At 46.1% G+C, this 12,836-nt stretch overlaps 1 protein-coding gene across 1 annotated transcript; it reads left to right on the forward strand.

The window, feature by feature from the left end:
- Nucleotides 1-3,152: 3,152 nt before the first annotated feature.
- LOC104076905 (hormonally up-regulated neu tumor-associated kinase-like) lies at nt 3,153-6,374 on the forward strand (the record flags this gene model as incomplete). The annotated part of the gene is made up of 2 exons (XM_009577931.1): nt 3,153-3,370; nt 5,728-6,374. Coding segments are annotated over 2 exons (865 nt in total), but the record flags the coding sequence as incomplete, so codon positions are not given.
- Between the last annotated feature and the right edge of the window lie 6,462 nt (nt 6,375-12,836).

Genomic DNA, 12,836 nt, shown 5'->3' on the forward strand with positions numbered 1-12,836 from the left:
GCTAAGTAACCTGGCTGTTCGGCAGGCTGATTTCATTTTAGTGCTCGGGGCAGATGGGCAGCACAGGGAGCAGGGAGGGAGGCAGCAGCCTCCCTCTCTCTCCATCTCTCTCTTTTTGTCGGAGAGGCCTCAGGTGATGAGCAGTCGTCCCTGCAGCACATCCAGGGGGCCAGGGCTGGGGATACTTGCCTCCCGCAGGGTAGCCAGTGGGCTCAGACTCCGGGAATTTGCAATTTTTAAGAACTTGTGTCATTGTCCTGTCACTATTTTAGACATGGCCAAGGCAAATACCCTTTATCTTCCTTTCAGATCCGTTGCTGGGACTAAGAGTAGGTTTTCGGGTCGAGGTCAGGACAGGAAATAGCAGAGGGTGATGTAATGCCAACCCTATTCAAGTATAACATACCGGTACAACTCCTGCATTGTGCGACAGCATGCCATTACATGGCTGTGCACGGTACAGTGAAGAGTGAACTTTTATAACTCCCCTGAAGGAAATCTTCCTTTCCTTTTAAAATATAATAGTTGTGGCACCTTGGGAGTTTAGGATTTTGGTCATTTCCCCTTCAACAACCATCATGTAAGAGAAACAATCTTAGTAAATTTTAAAAATACTTAAAAGACTAGCTGCAACGTTCATCCAGGGTAAAGTAATTCATTGCTAAGACAAGATAATGTGAATTTTCTTTTTTTGGGGGGCTTTAGTTGTACAGTATGACTGTGTTACTGCTGCTTAGAAAGCATTACAGCAGTGTGAAGGCAAAGTCAGGAGTACTTGGCAGGTGAGGAGCTGCGGCTTGGCTGTTGCACCATTAGGCTAAAAATATTGCAGCCTTGAAACGTCCTGCATTCTGACACATGCTGCAGCAACCGACATGCAAATTCTTTCCTCACCTATCCAAAATAGCAGAAAGCCGCTAACAATCTTGATCAGCTCCTTTAGGCTTAATATAGTTACCACTTGGTCTCATCCTCACAAGTATCTTTAAAAAAAGATACTCGGTAGAGCCCAGTCTCTGCTGAACTTGGCAGCAGAGTTGCAGAGCCTTGAGAGGAAAAATAGTGTGGTGGGTTCAAAATTAACTGTACAGCTCTCACTGGCTCTATTGTCGCCGGGTGTTATTCACACAGCGTTATTATTCTTATTGCTATTGTTGTTATTACTGTTGTTACTACTTCATCATCGTCAGTAGTGACTGTGCTCGCCAAGATAGTGCTGGGACCGATCAGATGATGCATTGTTCCAAGCACAGCACGGGCAGGGAAGAATAAATGCTCGGTGCCGGAGGTGTTTACAGCCTCTAAAGGCAAGGGGAAAGACATCAGGTGGACAAAGAGATATCATGTAAGCAAAGTGGTGATGGCTCCATGACACATTGGTTTGTTTCTGTGGAAGGGTTAGCCAGCTTTAGCTAGCTAAAGGGAAAGAAATTGGAGAGGATAAGGGACAGACGGAGAGAAGGCTGGGGACAAAAAAACACGTGTGCGAAGGGAGACTGAGGTGAAGATGGTGAGGAGCTCAGAGAGGGTCTCTGGTTCTCGCTCTCCCAAGACACCTAACCACTTGTGTCATAAAACTAAAAACCCTAGTTCGTGATTCACTGAAGCTCTTCCTTCCGACTCTGTAACTTCTGAAAATTCAAAGGTTAATGAGCCCAGCGGTGCCCAGACACCGTCTGTGCGGGGGGCTGGACTCTGTTGGAGCTGGGAATCATCAAAATGGGTGCTGCCCGGTTATTTTCCTCTTAGGTGTCTTAATATGTTTCCAGAGCTGTTTAATGGCCCGAGAGAACCTGAGTTGTCTTCTGTGTCTTTCCCTCTCTCACATGTATGCATGTTACTTTGCATTTGAGGGTTTCAATAGACTTCATATCAACGAACTTTCAAAAGAAAATCATCAAGAGACCCAGCCCTTTGGCAGTGCATAATTATCAGACAAAATACAGGCCTTGGCACATAATTGGGTGAAGGAACTTTCCTGCATTTTTAAAAAAAGACTTGTAGTTACAGTGACTTTTCAGTAAGACACAGCTAAACATTTTGCTTAAATGAGAATTACAACCACACAAAGAATGTCACATAGATGCCCCTCTAAAGAAACAACCCCAAAGCAACCAAAACAAAAGCCCCACTTCTCTGAGATTGACATCTAAAGCCAGACCACACAGCTTTGTTCCAGAAAGGTGAGAGATTCTTGAAGTCTTTGAGGGATAGCAAAATATGGGCCACAAATTTGATGCCTGATTTTTGGAAGTGAAATAAGACTTTTGGCTCCCCCTGAAATCAGTGGCAGGTAAAGAGTGTTGCGCAGCTTGCAGAATCTAGTGATTCATGTTGAAAAAGATACAGTGAATTTTCACTGTAAAACAGTGCTTTGAAAATCGGATTCCTCTTCAGAGTCCCACTCCCAGGTTCTGTTTTTCCTCTGTCATCACTGGAGATCAAACCTATCTTTTAGGATGTATGCATTTGCAGTCCCACCTTCAGCTGTCTCCCCCTTCAGGAAAAGGAGTTAGGGCTCAGTGAAGGGTTGGGTCAGTAATTTTCTCCCCCTCCACGTCTTGTGCAGTTGCAGAGATGCTATAAAGCACTACTAGGTCTGGGTGGTTGGGTTTAATACTCAGCTTGCACTCCTTCACAGGTGCAGCCCCAGCATTGCAGCCTAACATGCGCTAGCATCGGAGCCCGCGGTTGCAGAGCGAGGGCTGTATTCCTCCAGATCTTGTTCGGATAGAAAATAAATGACTCAGAGGGTTTAAACTTCTTTAAAGCTTCGCAGTTCACCTTTTCAAATGGCAGAGGAAGTGCAATAAAGAGAAATCAAAGACCTTTTCTTGGTGTTTAAACGGGGAGGCAAATTTCATGAAGGAGCACGAACCTGCATCTGCTTGCTCCAACGGGGTGTCCTAGGACAAATGGCCTCTGAAGAGAAAACTTTCCTTTTCCTTTAATTTTCCAAAACCAACTTTCACACTGCGTGAGTGTCAGAGCAGATGGGAGCCATGCAATCATGTCAAACAGATCACAAGAAAATGAGACATGGAAGATTTAGTTATTTCGAGTAGCCAGGATAAGTTCCTTGTATAGTTTTTAATTCGGCTTTGGTAAGTGGTGTGCTTAGAAGTCTGGGAGTCATTTAAACTGCCCTTAAGTAAACCAAATTGTTCTTGTTTGTTTTACAACTTAAAGGACAAAAAACTCAAAGAACAAGAAAAGAAAGGGGAGATTCTTCACCGTCAGCTCCCAAAGAAAACTGAGAAAAGTCCAGTTTCATATAGACAGCCTTCTTCCTGTCTTATCTCACAGATACAGAACACCAAGGCTCTGCTGAAGGACCGGAAAGTCACCAAGGCTGGAGGTCCGGAGAAAGGTCAGTGGGAGAAATACCGGCCGTGTGTCCCTGTGCGCATGTGCACGCGTGGGCACGCGCAGGATTAGCGAGAGCGTCTTGTGTCTTGTGTGTTTGTTAGTGAATAGTCGTGGGCTTGCATTCTCTGTCTGCTCTGGAGGTGGTATGTGAAAGAGGACTGGATAACGTAGTCAAACATTGAACGAAACGTCCTGAGGAAACCATGACGATGTTCAGAGGTCATGAATCCTCACTTTTACTTCTCTTCTTATTTGACAGAATTCCCACAGTGTTTTTAAAAAACCTAACTTTCCCTATTTGTATGTACTTACACAAAATCATCTGCACTTCACCGTGGCACTTTGAAAGCACCAACACCCACCCCAGATCACTGACGAACCAAAACCGGTAGAGATGATGCTTCCTACCGGTGAATGCGTTTTGCTAAGAGGGGACTAAGGGGCAGCATGGAAAGAAATCCCTGACCCTGAGGAGAGTGCCAGTAACAGTGGCATCCCTGGGAGAAGCAGTGTGCAGCAGCTGATGGTGGAGGAAGGGGAAATAGGCAGCCGAGAGGAAATGCAGGTGGGACTCCCAACCCCAGCAAATTTCAGGCAGCAAAAGGAGGGGGAAAAGCATTAACAGGGGAAGGAAAAGACGAGACAGCCAGAGGAGAGCAGAGCATTAATCACGCAGGGTAGGAGGCAGCCTGGGAGGGATGGGTGAGAGCTGCTCGCAAAAGGAGGCGGAAGAAAGGAGTGGAGGAAAAGGGGAGTCAGCGGGGAAAATGGGGTGTCAGTAGTGCACACGTGGACGGGAGACATTGAGGAGCAGGAAGGTGATGTAGCCGGCTGTTAAATGAGAGAACTAAACGAGGGGAGGTCACTGGAGCACAGCAGGGGGAAATACAGCAATGTAAAGCGTTTACTGTGGTGTCAGGGGGTTATTTAGAGTGGTGGCTTATGGTGGTTTCGTGCTGTTTCTCGTGGCTGGATAATTTATCATTTGATGCTTTCTACCTGAAAAAAATGTCAAAATGGTATTCATCTGGCAGCACAGGCACCTCTGCTGCAAGGTAGCAGTAGTCCAGAGAGCTGGTCAGAAATGGGACATACTTTTTCTGAAAAGTGTAAAAAACATTAAAAAATCCTCATTTTGTTCAGATTTGTTGTTCCTTTTGGGAGGGAGGCACAGGGGGAAGTAAACGTAGTTCATTTTTTTTCCTCTTTAGGTTTCTCCCTGCTTTTTTGAACTGAAACCTGAAAATCATTCAGATCTCAGCTAAAGCATTTCTCTGCTTATGGAAACCGTGTTTTGACACTTCTTAAATGAAGCGGTCAAATAATTTTGACCAGTTTTAGAAAGAAACTAATCACTTTAAACCTGATCTGCTTTTCCCAGACAACTCTCAATGCGAGTGATTTCATCCTGTACATCCATTCAGGTCTCAACCTCTGCCAAGACCATCCCTTTCAAAAGAAATACATGTGATATTTGTGGCTGTGACCTGAGGGCTGGCAGACCTCAATTATTTTATATCCCTTTTAGATGATTTGAGACCAAGGGAACTCGTGGACAATGATTAACTGCCGGTCCGCTATTCTTTCAATTAGGGGGAACCTAGCAAAGCAGGCTCGTTGGACAGCTTTCCATAAAGGCGGCAAAAAGTGGTTTCTTGCGACTAACTTGGCAAAAGCGAGTGCCAGCATCCTGTAGAAACTGAGCAGATCTTCTCCACGAGCTGTTTTGTTTTATTGGGCCAAATTCTGCAAAAATTGTTCCATTTATATTCGGTCCTTGCTGGGGGAAGATTCTCACTGAAGTAGATGCAGCAACTCTGTTCCAACTGTAACAGCCTGAATCTGGCCGGTGCAGCTACTCCATATTTACATGTGTGAAACCAAGAACAGATTTTGTTCCAAAATGCAAGGAAAGACATTAGGGATTAAGTCACTGTTGTCCCCTGTGCCTCTAGGTATGTCAGTGAATACAGTACGCAGACCCAGTTAAAATCATGCAAAGTTGTGCTAAGAAAGGGGAAATGCGAGATTTCTCAGACAGGGCTTTAGAGGATGTAATTAATACAAACAGCTGAAGACAGCTGTGGTTTTCCATTTCATGTCCTTGTCTTACTCAGTTTAAGCACTCTTCCTGCCTTTGAGGAAAGTGGCAGATAAATTACCTATGAAACAACAATGTAAGTATCAAATGAGAGTCAGGGAATTGGGTTCTGAGTATATGCCTAAGACCATGTGTTTTAGCTAGTGCATTTGTCATGCTCTTCTAAAATTTGTTAAAGCACTGTCTGCCGGAAGGCAGAGAAGGCAGTGCTATTAAATGCAATCTGCTCTTCTGTTCCTTTTCTGATTGCTTTGCAGACTCCAGCGGTGGGGTAAGCCCTTTCCACGAACCCCTGGCAACCAAGACGGGCTGCGTCACTTCCAGCTCCCTGGAGTACCTCGAAGTCCAGCAGCCGCCCCCCAGAACCCCTCGGCTCCTCAAGAGGCAGGAGTCTCCGCAGCAGGAGCCGGCCCGCATCGGGGGCCGGGCAAAGGACTCTCCTCTCATCCTGAATATTGTGCACTCCTTCGAGTCGGTTGACAGAGAGGACCAAATAGACCAGGTTTCCCCCTCTCATCAGTACAGGATTTTGGGCTCGCCAATGAATTTCCCTTACAAAAGCTCAAGTGAAAGGACACTGTCCCCGCTTTTTCAGCCAGGGAGTACGTCCCCCATCCACCCCCCCCAAGTCTCTTTCACATATGAAGAAAAAGCATATCCAGCAAAGGAAGAAGCAGTGTCCCCTACTCAGCTGGTTTCCAACAACCCCTTGGGCAGCCCTAACTGTGTTAAAAGCAGAGGCAGATTCCCCATGATGGGGATCGGACAGATGCTGCGGAAGAGGAACCAGACGATGCAGTCGGCGAGCGACAAGCCGCTGGAAGCGAGGATGCCTCAGCTGCAGCAGATGAGCCCCACGCAGATTTCCTTCAATGCAGCAGATGCTGTCAGCGGCCAGTGTTAGTCTGACGTCCCGGGATTTGCACTGCTGTTTTCTGGGACCTAACTTTTTTACTTTTAACAAGAAGGGAAAGCCACAGGCATGTTACTGTCACTACGTAATACACTACAGTGGTCCAACATAGAAAATCAGAGGTCTGCTTGTAAGGAAGGCGTTGTCCTATATTAAAGTTGAAAGAAAAGGGCTCTGCTTGTGCTGTTAAGAAATATTAGCATTTGGCATCTGACTGTACACTAAAACATGTCTTGAAAGAACTACGTGAGTATCTCATCTAGTATTGCAGTAAGGTTGATTGGAAGAGCAGCGAGCATTAATGGTTTGATTCATCAAGGTAATCTGCGTGGTGCCATGAACGCTGGTCCCATCCAGGATCTGTGGTAAGACTGCCCGTGCTCCATCTGCCTGTGCCACACAGTGCATGGTACTGCTGCAGGCATTGTTCACATGGCTAGACAAATGGAAAAACTCAACATACTATGTCCAAAGTGAACTTGCTAACAAGCACTGCCAAGAAGATGAAGTTGGTAGAAGCTTGAATAAAGATACGACGGATCTAAACATTCAGAAGTGGGAGTGTTGGAAGTCAAAGCAGATTTTACAGTTAATTACATAAAGTAGCTAATAACGGAATCATTTTTTCCTAAAGAAAATGATGATTTAATGATGTCACTCGGAAGAAACATGATTATTTAAAAACAAGTTTCATCACTTGGAAATTCACTGCACTAGAGGCCTGTTCCTTTCGTGTGATGGGTCTGCAAGCAGATGCTTCAAACAGTAATCCAGATTGCAACACGCTGTGTTTAAACAATCCAGTCACCTCCGATTTTTGCAGCCGTCCTAGTTCCATGGCACACCTACATGCAGGACTGCATTAGCCTGTTACAGCAAGGCAGCATTGGACACACCTGAAGGCTTTTCTGAGAGACTGCAGTGAATTAAAAAGACTAATAAAGGACACATGAACCTGTACCAATGCCGTTTTATACTGCAAGATTGGTAATGCAGTGGTTACCAAAAATTCAATATTGTTATGAGCGATGAAGATTAGCTTTCTTAAAAGGCACAATGTTCTGCATACCAGTCTTGTTTTTCTAAGTAAATGATACATCTGAGAGGTTGGCAACATTTTTTTGGTTCTGTTTTTGTCTTCAAACCATTTCCTATAAATTAGAAGGTTTAGCCAAAGACTACTCTTTTCTTTCGTCTGTACTGCGCTTGCGTATGTGTTTGTGTGTTTGGGACGTCTCAACAAAGCTTGTTGTGGTCTGGTTCCCAAGCGGGCAGCCCTGGCCCACGTCTGCCCCACTGCTGCCCACCCAATTAATGTCATTTCACAACCCAGGCAGCAGAGGCATCGTCGTCTTCTTGGGGTTGTTGTGGAAGATGGGGATTTTGCCTCGTCAGAAGGAATCCAAGCCCTATTTTCATCAATATTTTTGCAAACAATTTTGTGGCCCCATTGGTTTGGTGTCTGTGCAAATGCTGAGAGTTACCCCTGTTTGAGAAGCTTTCCTTCCAGTTTCATAAGAGAGATACACAGGAACTGGGGGAGGAGGGCCAGCAGAGGCAGGGGAGAAGGTCCCCAGCAGAGCCCTTAGCTGAGCGCATGTTCCCGATTCTCAGCATGGCACAGGCCTTACACCAAAATCTGCAAGAAAAAAATTGGACATTAATCCAAATACTGACAGAACAAACGGGACTGTTCAGTATTTTGAATGCTTGCTGGCAAAACCAGCAGAGCGTGAATGCCCAGAGCGCCCTTCTCATCCCTGCAGCTGGGACCTTCACCTCGGCACTGAAGCTGCCCATCAGTTTGGTACAGGGGAGTCCATATGCGTCTTGTACTCTTCGGTGTAGTGGGGGCACCCACCTCTGGGGCAGTTAAGCTACCTGTAAAATAATATACATAAAACTCCCAATATGATAAGAAAGACAGCCCCGAAATAATTTTACTAATTTTCAAACTGAAAAATGTCATTTTCTGTTTGTAGAGAGCACCTTTGCATCCCAGGGGTCCATTTTAGCTCTTCCTTTCGTTTAAAAACATCAAAGCATTTTCTTTTTCTTCATGCTAAGCACATGTTTGCGCTGCAAAGCTAGGAAGCAGGGACCACTGAAATCCCGTCTTTGCATGCGTTGGACTTGCGTACCTGAACAGATGGCAGATACTGACTTGAATTACAAACTCAGGTTTATTTGGAACCCAATAAAAGGTTGGGGGAGGCAGGAAAGAGACATGTATTTTTTGTGAAAACCCAGTAAATATGTGTAAGAATCAGAATGAAAACAGAAATGTTAAATCTTTTATTATATTTATAGAGAATATATGAGTATGACACTGCTAAAACATAACCATGTATCCAGCTTAGACAGTAGCTATGTACAGTCAAACTGCAGTGACCATAGAAGGGACTTAATGAAATACAGTAGTGGAAATTCCAGGGGAAAAAATTGTATTTGTTATCATTATTAAATATATGTACTTTTTGAACAAGATTGCCATGGACTGCTGACTTTGTTTGCCAGGTCACTGTGCAGGAAGGATTATCTAAGTACAAAAACAACTGGCAAGACGGTGAGGTGACAAGAAGATGGCCAGCACTTTTACCTTCACCCATCAAAGACCATCCCTTTGAATCTGGCTGCTGACTTGGCTATAAACCCTGAGTGAGCTAAAAGGCACAAGGTGGGATTTCCCTTGCTTAGTATTAGCCCTCTGCAAGTTGTGCGTCTTGTCTCTGGTCATTATCCAAGCTCTGTTTGTCACAAGTGGAGGCTGATAGGTATCTCCAGTTCTTCCCACCTTAAAACAGCGGTCCAGAATGATGGGAATTAATTGCTCTTCAGCAATGAGTAGCTGATACAAGGGAGGGAATAGGGTCGGCCAGTTCAGATGAGAACCCAGCTTTTAGACAGCCATAGGAAGTCACCCCAGTATGAACAAAAGCATTTGCTGATCAGCCTCTGGAGTTAACGTCTTCAAGTTGTAGGGACTAGTCCTACCTTTGTTAAGCTTGGCACAGCCATGCAAACTAGTGATCAGCCTTGCAGCTTCAGTTGGAGCATTTCTGTTGTTGTTGATCCCACAATTGTTGTAAGTACTGTTTCTTCCTCCTACCTTTGTACAAATCTGTTTCCTAGAACAACCGATCCCAAGACCTCCAAAATCAGCTGAGGTCTTTTTCTAGTGTTTGCAATAAGGCTTGGCACCGAGCCCGTGATGAACTTGTTTGATAGAGCTGAAAATACGCCTTGCCCTTCGGGTTGTGCATTGGGGAAAAGAGCACTGCTGAGCTTTGGATGCAAGATGGAAGCACCATGGCTTTATGGGGCCTTTCTGAGGAGCTGTTTACGTGCAGAACCCAATGGAGTCAATGGAGCAGCTGTGAAGCACTTCAAGAGGGTTTTGCAGACTAACTGATCACTGGACAGCAGTTCAGGATCCATAGTGATAAAGCGATTTTGTTTAGGCTCTTCTGCCTGAAAAAATAGGTGTCAAATTTATTCAGCAAGACAACACGAATCGGCATCTGTTGCGAAAGGTGTTGGTCTTGGTACTTGTCCTGTAAATGGGCTGATAAATATTAAAATTCTCGAGTATCTAGGTTTACAAATCCTAAAAGTAAATAACAGCTACTTTCATACTTTCACACTTGACATCACTTGATCTTTTGCAGTGTGCAGCTGCAAAATGGTTGGGTCGGGTTTGCAGGAGACTTTTAAGTCTCCAGTGAACCAGTAAGATGGTTTCTCAGCCGCTCCCCAGCGACAGCCCAGCACAAATCTGCCCAGACCAGCAATGTGGCTGTCGTAATGTGGCTGTCGTTAACGTATGGAAGAAGAGAAAGAAGAGGGTAGAAAGACTCAGTGGCCAGTATAGCTTTGCAGTACTTCTGCCGGGCAGACTGTGTGTCAGTGGCAGAGCATGGGTAAACTCTGGGCGCGTTGCTGGGTCTAGGGCTGCTGCTTGTGGTAAGGGAGTTTTAGGGTGGCACGGATACGCCCCCTCCACAGCTGGTGTGACAAAAACCTCCAACCCAAGACGAAGCTGCCGCTTTATTTGTTCATTTGTAATTAAGCTTTGAACTTTACTGTTTGAAGCACCCCAAGCTCGTAAGGGCCTTGCTTATCAAGAAGTACGCAGAAATTTCAGGGATGCTGTTGCTGTGTGCAGTAGTTTGGAGTTTGCCTGCCTCTTCCCTGCTTTTTTAATGCTCGGTGGTCGTTTTTCTCTTTTGTTTTCCCCTCCACATAGCTTCCCTGGAGCATAACAAAACTGCTGGGTACAGCACCGGGGCCTGTTTTTCCTATTAAAAAGTTATCATAGCTCTGTGGACTGAGAGCTACAAATCACGCACGTGCAGAAATGCAGCCGTGTGGCAAATTCATTACTAGGTGTGACTCCTACGGTCTTTCAGCAAGCTCCCTGCCTCCTGGTTATGAGACTTGTTTGCATCGGAGGCGGTCTCAAGCAGGAATAACGTGGGGGAATACTGGAAGGGTGTTCAACTGCATGTCATCGCTTCTCATTGAGAGAAACGTGCTCCCTCAGAAGTGAGTGAGTGTCTTATTCGCAGCAGGTTTTCCGTCAAGGGAGCTGCCTGAGCATTGGTTCCTAAGCCACGTACATTGGTGTGTGTTTCCCGGGACATGTTTGCATTGCCTGTAATTGGCTTTCACAAAGATGGCTTGCAGATGTATGTGGGGGGAGACAGGTGAAATAATTTTGAGTCTTTTCCATCTTTAATATCAAAAGAAGCCCGTAATATGATGCTTTCTGTCACTGAGGTACAGGCAATTAGCTGTTGTTAGAAACAAAGGGCATCAGGGTAGAGCCCAGAGCAGGATTTGGAGTTCACCTGAGCATCTCTGCTGTCTGCCTGCTGATGCCAGGGCGGTGAAATGCCCAAGACAGAAGAAATAAGAAGAGGTTTACTGGTGAAAGGTGAGGTGCTAAACTTGTTTTAAAATTTTGGCTAATATCTAGAAACAGGACTACTGCTTTTTTGAGATCTAGATCATAAAGAAATATATTTATTAATGTTTGTATGAATAGCACTCTTCTACCTATAAATGTAAAAATGCTCCGATTCGTTGTATCTCCTGCAACCAGAAAAGAGAGGCTCAATCTAAAACACAGAAAAGAAAAGAAAAGCCACCAGAGGCTTTATTTCAAAATAGCTTCCCTCTTTCTGTTTCACAGAAGGAAACAGAAGTGTTGTCTTGTGCTTACAGCATAGGGATGGCTGTTAGATAGAATGTTTTCTTTTCCTGCCCCCAGACAATTTGTTTCCGACTTGCCCATGTGTAGACTTGGACCCGTGTTTCCTGCGCACCCCACTGAGCTGACCTGAGTTTCTTCTACCTGGCCACCGATCCTCATAAAATCTGTGAAAACTTCAGATTTCAGAGACCTCCTTTGGTTGAAAGCAGCCAGGAGGGCTCAGACATCGTTCGGGAGACTGACGGATGGATGGACGGACCGACCTGGGGTCCACGACAGAAATACTTTTTTCACCCCACGTCGACCTGAGCGTTATTGCAGGGGGTATCCGGCACGTACTGGTACCCAGCGTGTGAGGCATTTACCCCATGGCAGAAATGACCTGGGCGCTCGCGCAGCAGAGCTCACGCCCACGTGCCAGGCTGTCGGGCAGGCCTGACACCGAGATCTCTCGGCCTGCCGTGCCAACGCATTAGCCATTGGAAACTACATGGGGTTTTTTGGTGCCTGTTGCCAGGCTCCACTTTGAAAATAGTTTTAATTCAGCTAAAGTGTTTCTGTCACTTCTGAGGATGGGGCGTCGGGGAGGGAGGGAGTGCAGATTTGCCGTTGCCAGGTTGACGAGTTCTTGCGGCTTCTGTCTTTGAGCAGCTCCCTGCGTACAAACCCTTCCCCAGAAAGCCTCCAAAGCGCCTGCGGGTGGCCTTTGTGCCGGGAAGTGGGCTGTCCATCCCCGTGAGAGCCACCCACATCGGACCAGCCCATAAGTTTTTGAAAAACGGTGGTGGGCAGATTTTTGAGAGGAGGCTGGGTTGTTTTAGCAGCTCGATTCCCCAAAGACCCTGCCCTGAAGACCCTGGCACTGCAGGAGCAAGGGATTTTGGGGGGCAGGTGGCAGACCCATCCCCCCATGATAGCTAAGTGAAAGCTGGGGGTGGGATTCGGAGCTGCCGAAGGTTTTGAAGGATGAGACAAGTTTCTGACGTGATCTTGCTGCCTGTGATCAGCACCCAGCGACATCGGTGGGAAGTCCTCCAGGCAGCGCCCACAGGCCTTGGAGCTCATCCTGCAAAAGGCCACCATCGCAGTTTGGGAGAGGGGAAATGGGAGGCCACCCTCAAAGGTAACGGGGAGCAGCTGCCCCCCCAGAGACGGCGTCTGTAAAACTGGGAGGATCTTCTGCCCTAACATTTTAATCGGGGCGCTTGGTGTAGCTCCCCCAGCAAAAGTTCCTCTCT

Source organism: Fulmarus glacialis, unplaced genomic scaffold, assembly GCF_000690835.1.
Source record: "Fulmarus glacialis isolate BGI_N327 unplaced genomic scaffold, ASM69083v1 scaffold20435, whole genome shotgun sequence".
Taxonomy (NCBI): Eukaryota; Metazoa; Chordata; class Aves; order Procellariiformes; family Procellariidae; genus Fulmarus; species Fulmarus glacialis.